General features: G+C 39.8%; 1 protein-coding gene across 12 annotated transcripts in view; it reads left to right on the top strand.

Annotated features, from left to right (window-relative positions):
• The window catches only part of gbf1 (golgi brefeldin A resistant guanine nucleotide exchange factor 1), a 200,419-nt gene that overhangs the window by 6,718 nt on the left and 174,215 nt on the right, over positions 1–19,486 (top strand). For 6 of the 12 annotated variants that reach the window (XM_080215877.1, XM_080215875.1, XM_080215874.1 and 3 more), the window contains exons 3-4: positions 6,348–6,389; positions 8,236–8,302. In XM_080215877.1, the coding sequence (XP_080072003.1) occupies positions 6,348–6,389; positions 8,236–8,302 (109 nt within the window). The remainder of the gene's footprint in view (positions 1–6,347; positions 6,390–8,235; positions 8,303–19,486) is intronic. The other 6 variants (XM_080215884.1, XM_080215883.1, XM_080215882.1 and 3 more) reach the window with 1 other exon arrangement.

Raw genomic sequence — 19,486 nt, 5'->3', positions numbered from 1 at the left:
AAACCTCCTCCAAACTACGTTTGCATCCTTCCTTAAATCAGGAGACCAAAACTACACACACTATTTGTGATATGGTCTCACCAATGCCCTGTATAACTGAAGCATAACATCCTTACTTTTCTGTTCCATTCCTCTCATGATAAATGATAATGTTCCATTAGCCGCCTTAATTATTTCCTATACCTGCTTACTCACATTTTGTGACTCATGACTGAGGGCAATTCGGCAAGGACAACAAGTGCTGGCCCAGCCAGCGGCGTCCGCATCCCATGAAAGAATTCTTACAAAATGCAGTAGAATACCAAAATCTGTCTGTACCTTAGAATTTTGCAACTTTTCTCCATTTAAGAAATACTCTGCTCATTTTCCTACATTATATTCCATTTGCCAGATTTTTGCCTATTCATTCATCTGCAGCCTCCTTATGTCCCCTTCACAACATAAATAAGAACATAAGAACTAGGAGCAGGAGTAGGCCATCTGGCCCCTTGAGCCTGCTCCACTATTTAGTAAGATCATGGCTGATCTTTTTGGGGACTCAGCTCCAATTACTCGCCTGCTCACAATAACCCTTAATTCCTTTACTGTTCAAAAATTCATCTATCCTTGCCTTAAAAACATTCAATGAGGTAGTCTCGACTGCTTCACTGGGCAGGAAATTCCACAGATTCACAATCCTTTGTGTGAAAAAGTTCCTCCTCAACTCAGTCCTAAATCTGCTTCCCCTTATTTTGAGGCTATGCCCCCTGATTTTAGTTTCACCCGCCAGTGAAAACAACTTCCCTGCTTCTATCTTATCTATTCCCTTCATAATTTTATATGTTTCTATGGATCTCCCCTCATTCTTCTGAATTCCAATGAATATAGCCCCAGTCTACTCAGTCTCTCCTCATAAGCCAACCTTCTCAACTCTGGAATCAACTTAGTGAATCTCTTCTGCATCCCTTCCAGTGTCAGTATATCCTTTCTCAAGTAAGGAGACCAAAACTGTACACAGCACCTTATACAGCTGCAACATAACCTCGTTGTTTTTAAAACTCCATCCCTCTAGCAATGAAGGACAAAGTTCCATTTGCCTTCTTAATTACCTGTTGCACCTACAAACCAACTCCTTGAGATTCCTGCACAAGGACACCCAGGTCCCTCTGCACAGCAGCATGCTGCAATGTTTTACCATTTTAAATAATAGTCCATTTTGCTGTAATTCCTACCAAAATGGATTTACCAACATTTACCAACATTGTACTCCCACTCATTTAGGTTATCTATATCCCTTTGCAGACTTTCAATGTCCTGTGTGAATTTTGACAAACTACACTTGATCCCCAACTCCAAATCTTCTAAGTGAATCATAAACAATTGCGGTCCCACCACTGATCTCTGAGGCACACCACTGATCGCCAACCAGAAAAACACCCATTTACCCCCACTCTTTGCTTTCTGTTAGTTAACCAATCCTCTATCCATGCTAATATATTTCCCATAACACCATGCACCTTTATCTTATGTAGCAGCCTTTGGTGCGGCACCTTGTCAAACCCGGGTGTAACCCATCCAATTTGTACAGATCCCACCTCCCCAAGAACCGGAAGCTGAAACCCTTCCCCGATACCATCTCTTCAGACACGTATTTGTCCGATATATCCTTTCATTTCTATTCTGACCAGCATGCAGTACCAGTAGTAATCCTGAGATCACTACCTTTGAGGTCTGATTTCTTAACTTTCGTTCTAGCTCCCTTCCCTCATACTTTCTGACCTATTTTTGTGTCGTCCACAAATCTAGTTGCTGTGGCTTCACTCCCCTCGTCTAGCTCAGGCTGATCATTTGTGCGCTTGTTATTGGCATTTGGCTCAATCACCAGTTGTGACCAAGGAATGTTTAACATTGTTTCTAACACTGAAGCGAAGTCACAATGTAAGAAACAGGAGCAGCAGAATGCTATATAGACTGTTGAGCCCCTGTCCTGCTAATCTTAAGTTTGCCGTAGGTTATTCTGGAAACAAAAAGTAGCCATCCATTTAAATTCACATGTCCTGTTTGGGAGTTCAAATCTTCAGGGCAATGCAAGTTATTTTTGTTAATTTCTTCACTGATTTTATATTGTGAATCTGGACAAGGGAACAACGAAGAGAATAAGGATTTTTTTCTCCAAATATAAGCAGCAACTTGTTATTTGCCACCTTAAAAGGATTGGGTGATCCATCATTCTCTTGCACCCCAACACTTTCAATTCACTCTTGAAAATGCCAGGTAGTTGTACAGGGTCTGGCCATCCTTGGCTATAGTAAGAAGTCTTACAACACCAAGTTAAACTCTAACAGGTTTATTTGGTAACAAATGCCGCTAGCTTTCCAAGCGCTGCTCCTTTGTCAGGTGAGTGGGGAGTTCTGCATCTAAAGGTGCACACTCAGTTTACAGAACACTGATTAGAATGCGACTCTTTACAGCTAGTCAAATCTTAAAGATTCTGACAATGCGAGTGGTGATAACATTAAGCATAGGTTAAAGAGATGTGTATTGTCTCCAGACAGGACAGTAAGTGAGATGCTGCAAGCCCAGGCAAGTCATGGGGGTTACAAATAGTGTGACATGAATCAAAGATCCCGGTTGAGGCCGTTCTCATGCGTGCGGAACATACTCTTGCAAGTTGGCCAATGTTGTCTACCAGATACGCTGTAGGAAAGGATGCCCTGAGGCATGGTACATTGGGGAGACCATGCAGACGCTACAACAACAGATGAATGAACACTGCTGGACAATCACCAGGCAAGCCTGTTCTCTTCCTGTTGGCGAATACTTCAGCGATCACGGGCATTTGGTCTCTGATCTTTGGGTAAATGTTCCTCAAGGCAGCCTTCATGGCACACGACAGCACAGAGTCGCTGAGCGGAGACTGATAGCCAAGTTCCGCGCACATGAGGACAGCCTCAACTGGGATCTTGGATTCATGTCACACTATTTGTAACCCCCATGACTTGCCTGGGCTTGCAACATCTCACTTACTGTCCTGTCTGGAGACAATACACATCTCTTTAACCTATTCTTAATGCTATCGCCACTCACATTGCCTGCACCTTTAAAACTTAACTAGCTGTAAAGACTTGCATTCTAAACAGTATTCTGTAAACTGAGTGTGTGCCTTTAGATGCACTGTTTGTGATCAGAACTCTCCACTCACCTGACGAAGGAGCAGCGCTTGGAAAGCTAGTGGCGTTTGTTACCAAATAAACCTGTTGGACTTTAACCTGGCGTTGTGAGACTTCTTACTGTGTTTACCCCAGTCCAACTCCGGCATCTCCTCATCATCGTTGGCTATGTCATTAAACAGACCAAACTTCCTTTGAGCCCAGGCCATATGTATTGACAGCTATTACATGTATGGCATCAAAGCTGCATTTGAGCCTGTCTTCATCTGAAAGTCACACATTTCAGCAAAAGCTGCTAAATAAGAATTGTTCGCCCTTTCGAGCCCAGGATACTGTAGTCAATTGTGAAGTTAATGTCCTAAATACTTTTTTGTATCAGTCAGTTTGCTTCGGTGAGTGCGGGGAATCATTTGTCTTTGCATATGTATATATAGTTAACAATTCAGTTAAAATTCATTTTTAATAAAACTTCATAAATGCCTTCAGTATTGAGCTGAAATTCTTTTGCAGAGTATGTTTGGAAGAATCCACTTTTCTGACTGACAGATATCTTCCCTTCTATGTCGCATTGTTGTGCAGTGGTGAGATACAGCTTTTTGCTTTTAATTCATCAGATGGAAACCAACTAGCAGTGATAATACTGGCATTGAAAGTTGCCAAGAGGAGCCAGGTGCTTTTCCTCTGAGAGGGAACATTATTAGGATGCTAGCTGTACCAGATAAGTTATGCTCATTTCATTGAGACTGGTTATAGAGGGATGTAGGGAGCGGTTATGATGCATTTCACAGGACTGTTAATTAAAAAAAAATGTAAACAATACAACTAGTGAAGCTGTCAGGATTTAGGGATTTTGATAATGAAAGAAGCACATCACTTGCTTCACAGATTTAAATGTCGTCAGGAGCGGGAAGTTTTTGTATTGATGGAACAACTACAATTTTGTCCTGTGAATTTATTGTGCATTTGAGTGAATCATTGAAGATAAAAATAAAGTTCCTGATTGAGTTTTGCCTTTCCATATTTTTTATTTTGCTCTTTGTAACAATTGTAATCTTTCATCTCTTTAAGAATTCATCTGCTGTCAAGCATGTGGCTTGTACGTATCATTGTCTGTCACAGGCTAAATCAAAGATTGTTGCAGATTTCCTATATTTTTGTATTACAGCTAACGTTTGGAGAAGTTTGAGAATTTTTTCAGAAATTCTGATGATAATTTCAAATATAAACTCCTGTTTGGTTCCCTGAAGGGTGAAGTTTCACTAAATATTCTATCACAGACATTGAAATGAAAAGGCAACCTTCAGATCTGACCATTTAGAAACTTCCTGCTACATCCCATGTTGTTGATTATGAAGTACAATTAACCTATTAAGTTTCTTGGGAATATCATCCTCATATGGTTTTGCATTTACTTAATGTTTCAATGAAATTTTAATCATTGTTGGTTTTTTTAACCTGTTAAAATCTGACCTTTGTTCAATATCCTTCTGTCTAAAAAAGATTAAAACAGAAAATGCTGGAATTACACACCAGATCAGGCAGCATCTGGAGAGAGGGAGAAACAAGGTTAATGTTTCAGGTTGATGACCTTTCATCAGATGATATGCTGAGTATTTTCAACATTTCTTTTTTTATTTTATATTTTCAGTATCAGGAATAATTTGCTTTTGTTATTAGTCCAGAGTGAGAGTAGTGACATAGCGTGAGGCTATCTTAAATTCAGCGAGCATATTACTTCAATTATGGTAATTACTATTCCCTGGTTTAATCATTGCCCACACTGCAGGCAGGTGCAGGAAGGTACAGAGCAAGTGGGGAGCAACAATCTCTTAGGGAATTGTTGCGAACCAATGTAAAGAACCACCGGAAATATAACTGCAAAAATTTAGCATTTAGTGATATGTTAGATGACCCCGAAATACCTGTTTAGCTTGTTTGATGGTAAACCTGTTTAAAAAGTATCATAAATAGCAAAAACAAGAACTTGGCTTTTTTTTCAATTTCTAAGGGATTCACAAGTTGTTTCTTGAACATCTCCTTTAATCCCAAAGGAAATTCTTCCAGCACAGTTCACACAAATATTTCTACATGCAGCCAATTTCATGTGTCCGCATTTGGTCCCATTTCAGTTATTTTCCATAGGGTTATCAGAACTTTATTTTGCTTGATGTTGGATCATACAGATAATAGCTGTTGGACTGGTGTATCTGAAACGTACAGCTCACTTTTATAGTTTTTGTTTGCTAATAAATAACATTTGTTAATTCCCTGTCCCAAGAAATTTCAAAACATTTTTCCCTGCAATCAACATTAATGTTCTGATTTTTATTTCTGTCTTAACTCTATGTGAAGGCACTCCCTTTCTCTTGCTAGGCTTGGTTTCCTTTAATGATTACCCCTCCTGAGCCATGATTAAATTTTAAAGTTTATTTATTAGTCACAAGTAAGCCTTACATTAACACTGCAGCGAAGTTACTGTGAAGTTCCTCTGGTCGCCACGGTCTGACGCCTGTTCGTGTCAATGCACCTAACCAGCACATCTTTCAGACTGTGGGAGGAAACCAGAGCACCTGGATCAAACCACGCAGACACAGGGAGAACGTGCAAGCTCCACAGACAGTGACCAAAGCCAGGTCCCTGGCGCTGTGAAGCAGCATTGCTAACCACTATGCCACCATAATACTTCATATGTAGACCGAAGTGATAAGTGTCAATTCTGAAAATCCCAATCCTATTCTTACTGGGTTTCTGTACATGAATACTTTACACCAGGGACAACTGAGTAACAGTCAGGAACCAGAAACTTGACTGATCTCTCTTTTGTATTCATTCCTTTTCATGGTCTCGGTATTCAGGCCAATGGATTTGTTGCTCTGGGTGGTGATCAACCAATTTGACCTGGAGTGTGGATTGAACATGCGACTATTTGGATGGTTTTTGAACTTAACACAATGTTAGGTTGCATGAATGTGATTTGGAAATTTTGGAGTTATTAGTGGTAGTTTCTAACAATTGGATCACTGATTTGCTTTCCAATGTGAAAATGGACATTAGATGAGTGAGCCTCTCAAGGTCTTTGGATGTGACCATGTTATGAAATGCATCAAAGGATGCTACCTTTCTCTGCCGACCTGACTAGCTCTTGGCTTCTTCAATCTTTTTTTACTGCTTTGTTTTCCATTTCCTTTGTCGCTGCAGACTGCGTTGCTGGGGGAGAGCAAAACAACAAGGCCGTATCAGGTATGTCATAGTTTTTACTGTGATGTATCTGCTGCGTGCTGTTAACTGTAGCATCAGGTGGGTGCTGAATGTTGTTTTGACAAATCGCTTGTATGTCATGTGGCTGCAAACTGTCATGCAGTTTTTGTATCACTTATTGACCTGTTTGGCATTTTTAGCTGTCCTGTTGTTTATTGTAGGAGGTACATTCAGCTATTATTAGAATACATTCCCTGATGGCATGGTCATAATGTGGAAGTTGTAGTCACTGGGTAATAAAGATCCAATAACAAATTAGTCCCAACTGCCAGTTTCCATATTTTTACTGTATTAATTGTTCAATATAGTGTTTTCAGTCTTTAGAAATACCGAGCAGATCGTTTTATTAATGAATGTGCGATTGGATTAATTCCAATCTTCAACAGTCAAGGTGTTAACCCCAGAAAAACAATCTGCTGTTGAAATATTAATAGTACTTTTTGGAGGATGTGATTGAAAAAGTGGTTCAGTACTCACTCACCTTTCACATTTAGGACCTTAATTTAAAAATGTTTTCTTTACGACTTGTTATATCTACATCTGTGTATGTAAGTGATCTACTACATAGGAAGATAGAAATAGGCGTCAACCATTCAACCTCTTGTGCACTTTCTGCCATTTATGGGGATGATCTGATTCCCAACTCCATCCATCTGCCTTGGCACAATTTCCCTTAATGTCCTTAGCTAAGAAAAATTGACCAATCGCAGATTAACAATTGTTAATTTGAGATAGTAAAAATTAGAGTACAATGGTTACAATTCCATTGCATTATAGACCTGGATGATTTGGGTTTCTGTGATGCACTAAAATTTTGTGTGCAGTTAATTCTTCAGGAGCTTGGAGTACTGTCACCATTATTCAAACAGCGGCCACAATTTAGATTTATACAATGATTCTCACTTATGCATGGAACCTTCAAAATGCTCATCTTGATGGTTGCAATAATGGTGCTGTAATATTTGGTAAATGATAGAGTCCAGGGTGTATAACCATTGCTAGTGGTTAAGAAATCTTGATATGTGATTTCTCATTACAAGGATTGAACTTATGTTAGCAGGTAAACTGGCCACAAAATGAGAAAGTGACATTTTGCCGTGAAAGGATTCTGAAGCCTGGTTCTGCTTCGCTTCAAGTGGAACTGAGAGAAGTTGTGGCATTACTGCAACTAGTGTAGTTAATGGTGTTGTGTCAGAATATTGACAGTTGAATGCTTTGGTTGCATTTGTACTTGGAGAAATTTATGGATCAGTCCTCAAAACTGACGTGAATGCCACTAAACTAACACAGCCTGTTCCAAGATGGTTATTTTGAATGTGAACTCGTGGTGTAAGTTCAATTCTGCTTGAGGTAGTTCAGGGAATTTGGTTTTTCCAAACTCCCAGTGTTTTCAAATAAGCATCTGATTATGAAGCATCAATGGCCGTGCCTGACAATAGGGGCCAAAAGTCTTCCTTTCAATTCAGTGTGATTATAGACTAAATTTCTTTTGTGGCAACAAGCTTAAAACCTGATGGTATCGGTGCCGTTTGTGTGGTTTTCAATCTCGGAATGTGTTGCATTTGGTTCATGGTCAGATTTCCCAGTTTGAAAACTCATTAGCTGATTAGGCTGTAATCAAACATCTGTTATAGCTTTCCTTATAACTGCATGTGGCCCACAAAGGAATTGGGAAGAATATGAAGCAATGTGCCAGACATAGGCATTTCAAGTTCTAAAATGCCCACTCCTTCCTTTGAACTGTGCGTCTACTGGATAACAAATATTCCTTGTATCAGAATAATTGTTTACAATCTATATCTTCAAACTTTATATCTTTTTATTTCAGGAGGAAGAGCAAGATCTACTTCTGAATAGTTTCAACCAACTCAAGGAAGTGTTGAACAATATAACAGGTACCTACAACTTCACATATCATTAAATCAAGCAAATTGAACATTAAACATTTGAAAGGTCACCTTAATCAAACTTTACATATTGAGTCGTTGCATAAACTTTTGTCTGAATATTTTAAAAATTCTGTACACAATGTAGTTGCAGAAATAAAAACTTGTACTAAAGAGTTTCCTTTAAACAAAAAATAAAATGTCACGATTTGTGATGTGCCTTTCAAATAGCACGATAGTGAAGTTAATATTCTCTTGAAGGTTAGTCTTTTTTAAGGTTAGTTGAATATATTCGGTAAATTCTTCTAATCCTGCGAGCTGCATTGTAATAAATTTCAACTTGGTTTGAAATGCCTTTTTTCTTTCTGTGCTGAGATTCAGGACTGAAATATTTGATCAGGTGTGGTGGAAATAACCATTGTGAAGTGGTGTTCTTTAGGTTTGTCAATATTATCTCTGTTTCCCATTTTATGGGTTTCAGAGTTTATTTATAATTTTCAGATTCCCTCAGGAAGTGATAATATGGTCTGTTCATTATTTAACCAAAAATTGTAATGAAGTGAGCGAGGCAGTGTAAATGTTAAGCAGTGTTCCAGTGGTGCACAGTTTGCTCCTGTGTGTTGCCTGCTGGTATCTCTGTGCAAAGTGCTGCCTGTAATCCCTAACCCACCTGCACAGCGCTGTGCTTCAGTGCTGCAAATCACAGAGGAAATGCTTACTGTAGCATAGAACACATATAATAAATTTTAATAATGTTTATGCTGGATAAACAAATCTAAGTTTAAAAATAGACGTATGTTGCCTAGATAACACTTGGATTAAGTTTAAGTTTTTCAGATAATTATTACGGTAGATAATTATAATGGTTCAGGAGGTTTGGTTCTTTGAATGGTGTCACTGTTGAGCACAACATATAATACTGCAGATGTTGGCATGCAAGCCAACTTTGAAGCCTCGAAATGCCTCCAAAATGGGGGATCAACTTGTATGATGAGTATGAATGTGAAATGTGAGTGTGGAGTGCCCCATTTTGAAATGTCATCTGCTTCTGACACAGAGTGGGCATGTCTTAAACCCCCGTACACCTTTGCAACGCAGCTTGTAATGCCAGCTTGATTGTTTACACCTAGTTATGAGTACTGGTGGGTAAAGCATGCACTTGTAGGAGAATGACTGACTACTAAAGTAAGTACAGTGTATTATGGATGAGAAAGGGCTTGACTTGTATGCCGAATATATGCAAAAATGACTTTTGGGGTTGGAAAATGAGACGACCTTGCATGGTGGATTGATTTATATGCTTTTACTTACGGTAACTATTAAATATCAGGGAGGAATGTGGCCAGGCACAGTTGCAGGATATTGTTCGTGCCTTTTTCCTGTTGGAATGCTGATGCTGAAATACATCAAAAGGCTAGTCTTACTTTTCTGATTTCATCTTTATGTAATTGCTTCAGGTGATGATCAGGTGCAAGGATGTTTTCACCATTTAACAGCCATTTCTGTTGTATTTTTCAAAGTATTATGTGAATTTTTCCTTATGTTTTCACTGAATCTGTCTCCACTGGTGACAAGTTATTCTGGAATAAACCTGTAACTAGATAATTTGATAACCCACTTGAGAGATCAGGTTCGTTCAGAATAAGATAGATTTTTGGTTGACCCCTATGAGAGCAACAGAGACTACATTTGCTAAGTAGCAGGCAAACTCAGCGCTTTCTTGAGCATTGGCCAAGACCAGTCTTCAGTTTTGGTACCTGATACGTTTGTGATGTCTGTAGTTTCATTATTAGCTGTTGTGCATTCAGTTGCTGGGGCCGTAAGCTTTGGCATTTCTGTTACTAAACCTCTGTCTCACTTTGTCTTCTCCCTTAAGATGTTCCTAATCAACCAGCTTTGGTCATCTATTCTAATTCCATTTATGGCGCTGGCTGTAGCTTGATAAAGCTCCAGTGAACTGCCTCAGGTCATTTTACTCTCTGAAAGGCACCATATGATTGCAAGTGGTTGTTGTCCTCATCCATACAGCATGAGTCGTAATCTAGTGATTGGGAATTCAAATTGTCTTCCCCCACCAACCCCCCATGCCATACTGAGGTGAACTGAGGCATCATAACCGCTGCATGAGTTGAGATTAAACAAATCGGTCGTGCTTATTGTGCTCAGCAATACACCAATTTCATTGATTTACCCCTCTGTAATAATCCAAAAGTCTGGTTTAACATACTGGACAACCTAATCTTTCATTGTACATTGCATTTTTTTGTTTCTTGTACTAATCATTTTGTATCTGGTTGCGTAGTTCACGTTACCTGCTCAGCGCCCTGATTTCAGTATCACTTGTAAACCTATGATTGGTTTTATTTATGATACTTCATCCAAAATTCGAAAATATAACAAGGATTTTAGGATTATCCTTTGGTGTTCTTCAGCTGCAGTACAAAATCCCTGATGAAGAAGGTTACTTGGCTTCAGCAGATGTTTCGTGCAAACTTTACATCAATTGGGGCTTCCTCTAAATATGGATGGCTATAATCAAATGGTAGGATTGTGTTGGATAGGAATTTTTTTAGCCTTGGCCTATTTTCCTGCATTGTACTGTCAAGTATGTGCCTTTTTGTACTAAAGTCCCTCAGGCTGTTAAGTAGCAGGCAGGGGATTGCAGTAGATGCTCTTACATATTTTACAGCCTACAATATTAACTCTTGTTTACATTCAAGATTTTCCACAACTTTACTAACCAATTTGTGGATCTGCCAACTGGTCTTTTATGGTTAAGGCCCTTGATATTGAGCAGCTAGAAAATCGTAGGATCCCTATGGTGCAGAAGGAGGCTGTTCGGCCCATCAAGTCTGCACCGACCACAATCCCACCCTGACCCTATTCCCGTAACCCCACATGTTTATCCTGCTAATCCCCCTGACACCAGGGTCAGTTTAGCATGGCCAGTCAACCTAACCTGCCCATCTTTGGACTATGGGAAGAAACTGGAGCACCCGGAGAAAACCCACGCAAAAATGGGGAGAACATGTAAACTCCACACAGACAGTAACCCAAGGCTGGAATTGAACCCGGGTCCCTGGTGCTGTGAGGCAACAGTGCTAACCACTGTGCCGCACCCTCAACTAGATTAAAAAAGAAAGAGGCAACTACATTCATATCGTACCTTTCATGATGTTGGGGAATTCCAAAGCATTTTACAATGAATGAAGTATTTTTGAAGTGTTGAAACGTAAGGAAATGAGACAATGACTAGACAGTCTGATTTAGTGATGTAGGTTAATGGATATATACTGACCAGATCATAACGAAAGCTTCTGGTTGAATGCGAACATTGGATTGCCCACATTCAAGGATAAATGGGGTCTCAGTTTAACATTTGAAATAAGGCACCTCAGAAAATGCAGCACCCTCCTGTACCATACTGATGTGTTGGCCTGTATTACATGCTTGAGTGAGTGGAGTAAGGCTTGAACAGACAACTGTCGAACTCAAAGGTGATAGGTATTTTGATTTAGATAGCTAGGGAATGAAATATAGAACTGCAGCCCAATCTTTTTATAGTTGCTTTAAGCTTTTATTTAGAGATACATGATATAAACACCTCTGAACTCGAGGGCATTGCAAGTTCAATCTGCTCCAGTATGTTCTTTTGTAACTTGAATATAATTAAATATTTAATTACAAGACAACTAACAGGGAGAGTATGACCACAGAGCCAATAGACCAATGTCTAATAGAAACATTGAATCCCTACAGTGTAGTGCAAAAGGAGGCCATTCAGCCCATTGAGCCTGCACAACAACAATCCCATCTAGGCCCTATCCATGTAAGTCCATATATTTACCCCGCTATTCCCTCTGACACTAAGGGTCAATTTAGCATGGCAAATCCGCCTATCCTGTGTGGGATGAAACCGGAGCGCATGGAGGAAAGCCATGCAGATGTGGGGAGAATGTGCAAACTCCACACACAGTGACTCGAGGCTGGAATTGAACCCAGGTCCCTGGCACTGAGGGCAGCAGTGCAAACCACTGTGCCGTATGAGAAAGAGAGAGCTTTAAAACAAGTTTGGATCTGCTCTATGTTGGCACATTGCATGCAAGAGGATCAAGAAAATGTGACATTATGTACTGTGTCTACTCGTATCTTAAACTTTTTAAAAAGAAAACAATACTGCTTCAGGTCATTGTGAATAAAGTCACCATCGTAAATGACTGGCCAAAGGCAGGTTGTGTTTCAGTTCTTCACTATCTTCCATTTTTTATATCGTTTGGAAATATCTTAACTTTTCTTCCTCTTGGTCTTTTTCCTTCCACCTGTCCTTATAATAACTCTTTACATGCCCCAAAACATTTCAGAATTTATCTAAACAAGTTGATTTGCCATTTTCTGGTCACAACAATGAAACTGTTTTCCTTGTATAATCTCTGACACTACCTCAGTAGTTTCCGTTGCTGCTTGCTCAAAGCATCTCCAAACGCTAATTTCAAAACCCTCCAGAAGTCTTTCATTGCATCAATATTTCAATACTGTACAGAATGAAACACCATATCAGCTCTTCACTGCACTTTTCTTCTTTTTGCTGTTCAGTTGCGCACCTAACTCTTCTTCCTTTTAATGAATCGAACTTTTGCCATTATATTGGCCATAAGACGTAGGAGCAGAATTAGGCTATTTGGCCCATCAAGTCTGTTCCACCATTCAATCAAGGCTGATATTTTTCTCATCCCCATTCTCCTGCCTTCTCCCCATAACCGCTGATCCCCTCATTAATCAACAACCTATCTATTTCTATCTTAAAGACACTCAGTGCCCTGGTTTCCACACCTGCGACAGAGTTCTATAGATTCACCATTGGCTGAAGAAATTCCTTCTCATCTCTGTTTTAAAGGATCATCCCTTTAGCCTGAGGTTGTGCCCCCGGTTCTAGTTTTTCCTACTTGTGGAAACATCCCCTCCATGTCCACTCTATCCAGGCCTCGTAGTATGCTGTAAGTTTCAATAAGATCTCCCCTCTTCCTTCTAGACTCCAAGTGCAGATCCAGAGCCCTCGACCGTTCCTCATACAACAAGCTCTTCATTCTAGGGTTCGTTCTTGTGAACCTCCTCTGGACCCTTTCCAAGGCCTAACTCCTGACTCCCTGGCACATCTACCATTATCAGTCATTACACTGTTTGGATATTTACTGAGGTCTAACTGTTTCCTGTTCATTTTAAAATGCTGGCTCTTCCATATATATTTCTCAATTTTCATAACTATGTTCCTGTCCACATTGGCCTTCATTCCACTAAAAATCTACTACTGCAGCATTCAGGCTATCTGTCACCAACTGTAGTCCATTCATGGTACAGTATTTTCTACCCAGGCTTCATCATTCTCAAATTTGACAGCTTTTGCATGATAAAAATAGACTTGGAAGAATGATTTTAAGTTATTGAACAGATTAATGTTTCTTGCTCCTCTACATGCATGAGAGACTGGGCTCTACCATTCGTGTTTGGGGCTCTGGCTCTGACTCTAAACTGGGCTGTGAAATGATCTGAATCCACGGTGAACAAAGAAACCCTGCAATATAGAAAGAGGCCATTTGACCCATCGTGTCTGCACCGACCACAATCCCACCCAGGCCCTACCCCTATATCCCTACATATTTATCCACTAATCCCCCTCAGCACACTAAGGGGCAATCTTAGTATGGCCAGTCAATCTAACCCGCACATCTTTAGACTGCGGGAGGAAACCGGAGCATCCGACAGAAACCCGTGCAGATATGAGGAGAATGTGAAACCTCCACACAGATTGTAACCCAAGTCGGGAATCAAACCCAGGTCCCTGGAGCTGTGAAGCAGCAGTGCTAACCACTGTGCTACTGTACCATTCTGTTGCCTGGGTCTTTTGCACCATGAGCCAAGATGTCCTATTTAAGTAGCTTTATCGCAAGTCTAAGTGATAGTTTGAGTTGCTTCAATGGAGTCACTTGAGGGCATTTAGGTGTTTCTAGTTAATGATAATATGGCGCTGTCTAGTAAAAAGAGGGAGAAAGTCAGGTTTCTATCAGCCGGGCAGAATATTTTTTAAGAAGCACTAAAAATAATATAGATATATCAATTTTTGACCATTAAAATAGAGGGTATTTTTTACTAGAAGTCCTTTCCCTAATGCCCTAACTTCATACAGACCCTTGCCCTGCTAACAACCACCACCACCACAGCACCTGCACTTTGTATGAATGGAAATAAAAGTTTAGTTATGGTTTAGTGAATGAACGCAGAGAGGTAAAAGGATTATAGGTTTATTTAAATCAACTGAAACAAGCTTACTGTGAAGCATGCATTATTTAATTTGGGGCAATTTGGGTTTTTGTTATGTTAATGACGGTATCAAATTGTGAAGTTAAAACTCCAACTGTTGCTGGTGCAGAGCAAGGACTGTTATGCTGCTAATTATTAATAATAGTGGTAGAATGCAAGTGATTGCTTTCGGCCTTCTGTCAATAGCTTTATAGCACACAGCACAGCTGGCTCCACAGGGAAGACGTTAGATGGACAAGCACTTGTGTTTGCAACATGGCAAGAATCCTACAATGGCGTTTTATTCAACACCAAACTCCTGTTAGTGTTTGGTTATTCTGAAGAATTGCCACATGTGCAAACTGATTCTCTTTTGTCTTGCACTCCGGTTACAATTGGCGTCATTTGCTTGGCGCCCATCATTTCTTGGGCAGACTGTTTGTTTCTGACACTGAAGAGTTATTCTGAGCAGAATATCTATTTTTCCCCCTCTTGTTAAAAGCAGGGGCAGTAGAAATTCATGTAGACATTGCTATAATTGGTATTTCCTCTTCAAAGTCAGGCCATGTGGGTGTTGATGGCAAACAAAACACAAGTGCTTGACAGACTTGAATTGGTTCAAGTCATTATCTGCTTTTTAAACTGTAATATCCCTCACGCGCATGCTTTTGTTTCACAGAGGGCCCAAGTGCAATCCACTAAATGTGATGTGTTGATATATCACTGTGTTGTGCAGTGTGCTTTCAGGAAACATAATGTCTTCATTAAACTTTTTTTAAAACAACTTAATGATGAGGCATTCTGACACCAAAATCAGCTTGAGATGTTGCTTACGAGTACTTGGATTCAAATTTTCAGTGAAAAAAAACGACAATTTAAAGTGTGTTGCGGTGTGATTCTCTTCCAGTTCTGTCAAAACCAGATACTCCCAAGGACCAGTGACTGCCAAGTGATTTGAGTTCTAATTAATGTTGGCCAATTTTAACTTGTCACTTGCATTGTGATCACAAACATATTAATATTTGATAGCATACAATTTTTTAACCTTAAGATTTTGATGACTACCTATGTCTGCAAGTTAAGTTGTGTTTTTGGTGACAGGCAAGAATTGATGGTTTAATTTTTGACCAAACCTTCCTCTAGCCCAAAAAATCTTTAAGCTGCGTTGTCCCCAATCAAATTTAAAGTTTTAAAATGCGTAATTAACCCCAAGACAAAGCTTGGACTTGAATGCCCAATGTATAAAGTAAAATTTGTGCCTTTGTATACACCTGACTAATCTTGGCTCAGATGTCAAGATGTCTGCAAGAGGAACTTGAAAATGCCACAAGCTGCACGATGTTTCCATAGGTGGGCCACGTTAGAGAACTTTGCAATACCAGCCAGCCAAAAGAGAAGAGAGCGCAAAGGAAAGTGCATCAGACCTTGAAATAATACTGCAGTTGCTTCTTGAGCCTTTCTACTCTATCTCCTAATTCCTCTCTCCACCAGTCCTGAGACCTAGGTCTCCTGCCCTTGCACCTCCTCAAGAACTGTACCACTTACTTTGTATTGTCTGTCCATGTTCTTCCAACCAAAATGCATCATTTGCCTGCCACCTATCTGCCTATTGCACTAACTTGTCTATGTTCAAAATTCTACACTGGCCTAACCGTTTACAATGCTTCCAAGTTTATTATCATCTTTAAAATTATATCCTGCAGATCAAGATCTGTATCATTAACATCTGTCAGGAAAAGCAAACATTGACCTCTGAGGAACTCTACTGCAAATCTTCCTCTAGCCCCAAAAATATCTATTGACTATTACTCTCTTTCCTATTACTTAGCCAATTTTGTAGGTTGTTTCTGACCCTCTTACTCCAAGGCTGTTGTGTAGCTCTGTTTTGAATGTCTTTTGAAAGTCTGTGTGTACCACACCAGCAGCATTACCCCCATTGGTCCTTTCAGTTATCTCCTCAAAAAGCTCCAAATTAAGCATGATTTTTCTCTTCAGAAATCCATGCTTTTTCTTCCTAATGAACTACATTTTTCTTTGACTACAAATTTTAACCTGAATGATTGTTTTTGGAAGCTTCCCCACCACTGAGGGGAAGCTGACTAGTCTGGAATTGCTGTGCTTATCCGTACAACCATTTTTGAACAAGGGTGAAATGTTTGCAATTTCCAATCCTCTAGCACCTCCGCTGAGTCTATGGAAGACTGGAAGTTTATGGTCAGCACCCCTTCAATTTCCACAGTCACTTCTTAAATATCCTTGGATGCATCTCATCCCATCCTGGTGCCTTGTCAGCTTTAAGTACTGACAGTCTATCCAACATATCCTCCTTATCGATTTTGATCTCTTGCCAAGAATGAGTTATCTCATTCTTGGCAAAGCGTTTGTTTCATACTTCATGTGTAAGTTCCCTTTTAGGTCTCTACGATCATAGAAAAGTTAAAACACAGAAGAAGGCTATTCAGCCCATCTTCTCCTTACCAGCCTGAGGACACCCAGGGGTCCTTTCTAATCCCACCTTCCTGCACCTGACTGTTAGAATGGCCCGCCTCTTTTTACCACCTTTTAACTATTTATATGCCTGTATAAGACTACAGGATTTACCTTTATTTTGACTGCTAGTGTTTTCTCGTAACCCTGCTGCACCTCTCCAATGTGCTTTTCCACCTCCCCTCTGAATCTTTTACATTCCTCTTGGTTCTTGGCTGTATTTTCTACCTGACACCTGTCATAAGTACACTTTTTTTTTCTTTCTCTCAATTTTGTTTTTTTCATCCATGAAACACGATTTGATCGCCCTACCTTTTCTTGAGGGAATATACCTTGACTGTGCCTGAATTATTTCTTTTTTTTGAAGGTAGCCCATTGTTTAACTACATTTTTTTCACAACCTTTGTTTCCAGTCTACCTAGCCCATCTCTGTTCTTGCCCCATTGAAGTCGGCTCTTCCCCAGTTACTCTTGCTCTGCATTGCCTACTGTACTTTGCTATCATTATCACAATAAAGTTTATTTATTAATCACAAATAAGGCTTACATTAACACTGCAATGAAATTACTGTGAAATTCCCCTAGTCACCACAGTCTGGTGCCTGTTCGGGTCGATGCACCTAACCAGCACATCTTTTAGAATGTGGGGGGAAACGAGCACCCAGAGGAAACCCACGCAGATGCGAGGAGAACATGCAAACTCCACAAACAGTGGCCCAAGCCGGGAATCAAACCCGGGTCCTTAGCACTGTGAAACAGCTGTGCTAACCACTGTGCTACTGTACTGCCCCTTAATCCTTGAAATATAATGATTACTGTCTCTTAAATTTTCCCTACTGATAGCTGATCCACTTGACCCACTTCATTTTGGAGAACTAGATCCAACAGTGCACCATTTCTTCTTGGACTGGACACATACTGCTGTAGAAAATTTTCCTGAACGCAACTTAGGAATGTTCGCTCTTTACAATACCACTGTCACAGTCTACATTTGGTGTATTAAAGTACTCTATGATGTTTGGCATCTCTCTGCAATTTTCCTGCAGATTTGTTCCTCTACATCCTAATGGTTGATAGACTTCACTGAGCAGTGTAATTGCTCACCCTTTTTGTTCCTTAACTGTAGCCAAATAAATTCTGTCCTTGAACCCTCTGGGACACTGTCTTTCTCTACCACTGCAATGCCCTTGACCAATCCCAGCACTTTTTTTTTTCCTTTTTTCCTGAACACCTTGTACTCAGTTCTGTCCTCCTTTGAGCCTCTGCTATCGTCACAAAATCATATTTCCACATGGCAATCTGCGCCTGTAACTCCCCAATCCATTACTGACAATTTATATCTGCTTCATTTTTGACAAGGACTGTCACTTGAGAATTAAACCCATCAGCTGCTTGCAAAGTGCCATGGTGTTTGCGCCCTGATTTTGTGAGGTAAATGGTTGCTGCGTGTATGGGTTGGACATGGTGATCATGATGAACACCTTTTGCCTAGTTATGCCAAATTAGAAATGAAAGATTGTATTGTGAGCTTTGCCTTTCTGGTTTTCGTTCAGAAGCAGAAATGTTCTCCATTCCAACAAAGATCTGGGAATTACGAAACATAGTGCGGTTTTTGATCATCTTGGTTGTGAACATTAAAATATCAAACAGCTAAGTAGAACAGCACAAAATCTCTTTACTGCTTTACTGGGCGCGTTCAACAACTTCATTACCACTGATGAATACCACTTTCAGCAGAAGTCATTCTTTTTCCAGTTGCTTGAAATTTTTTTACTTGGTGATTGTTTTTATCATTTTTGTAAATGTTTATAAATGCAATTGCTGCAGAGACTGCACACATTAACTTGCTCTATTCAGATTGTTACAGTTAAATAATTTTGAAGAAATGTGGCCTGGTGATAAATTTTAGTCACCAGTTCATTTTCTTTGTACACAGTTCTCTATATCTTTTTTATCAAGTGATTGACAGGAGCATGTGTGTATTGTACAGCTGGAAGTATATCATCTGCAAATTCGGTTGGGTAAATATAGTAGACAGTCTGTCGAGTCGAGAGATGGATTGTTCTGGGAAAGGAAGTGCTGTCTATATTCTGAAAATAATTTCCTGCACTTCTGGGACTATATTTTTTTTTCAACAAAGACAATACAGTGAGGGAATTGGCAAGTCTGTGTGCAGTTGAGGAAATACTTGTGATTGTCTTGTTTGGGGGAGGGGGGTGGTGAGGGGTTGAAATCATTGAAGTTGGAAGCTAACTGGTTCATTCCCCAATGGCAAAGGTACCTGTTAGGTGTGTTTTGCTTTTCTAGAGATTTGCAGAATAACTCCTGAAATTGCTCTTACAGAAATGTATTCTTCAGCTATTTAGCAGATTTTTCCTGCTGTAATTTCAATCTGTTTCTTTTTCTTAATAAT

This window comes from Carcharhinus amblyrhynchos, chromosome 31, assembly GCF_965287045.1.
Source record: "Carcharhinus amblyrhynchos chromosome 31, sCarAmb.v2.hapA, whole genome shotgun sequence".
NCBI lineage: Eukaryota > Metazoa > Chordata > Chondrichthyes > Carcharhiniformes > Carcharhinidae > Carcharhinus > Carcharhinus amblyrhynchos.
This window is presented reverse-complemented; position numbering and strand designations above follow the sequence as displayed.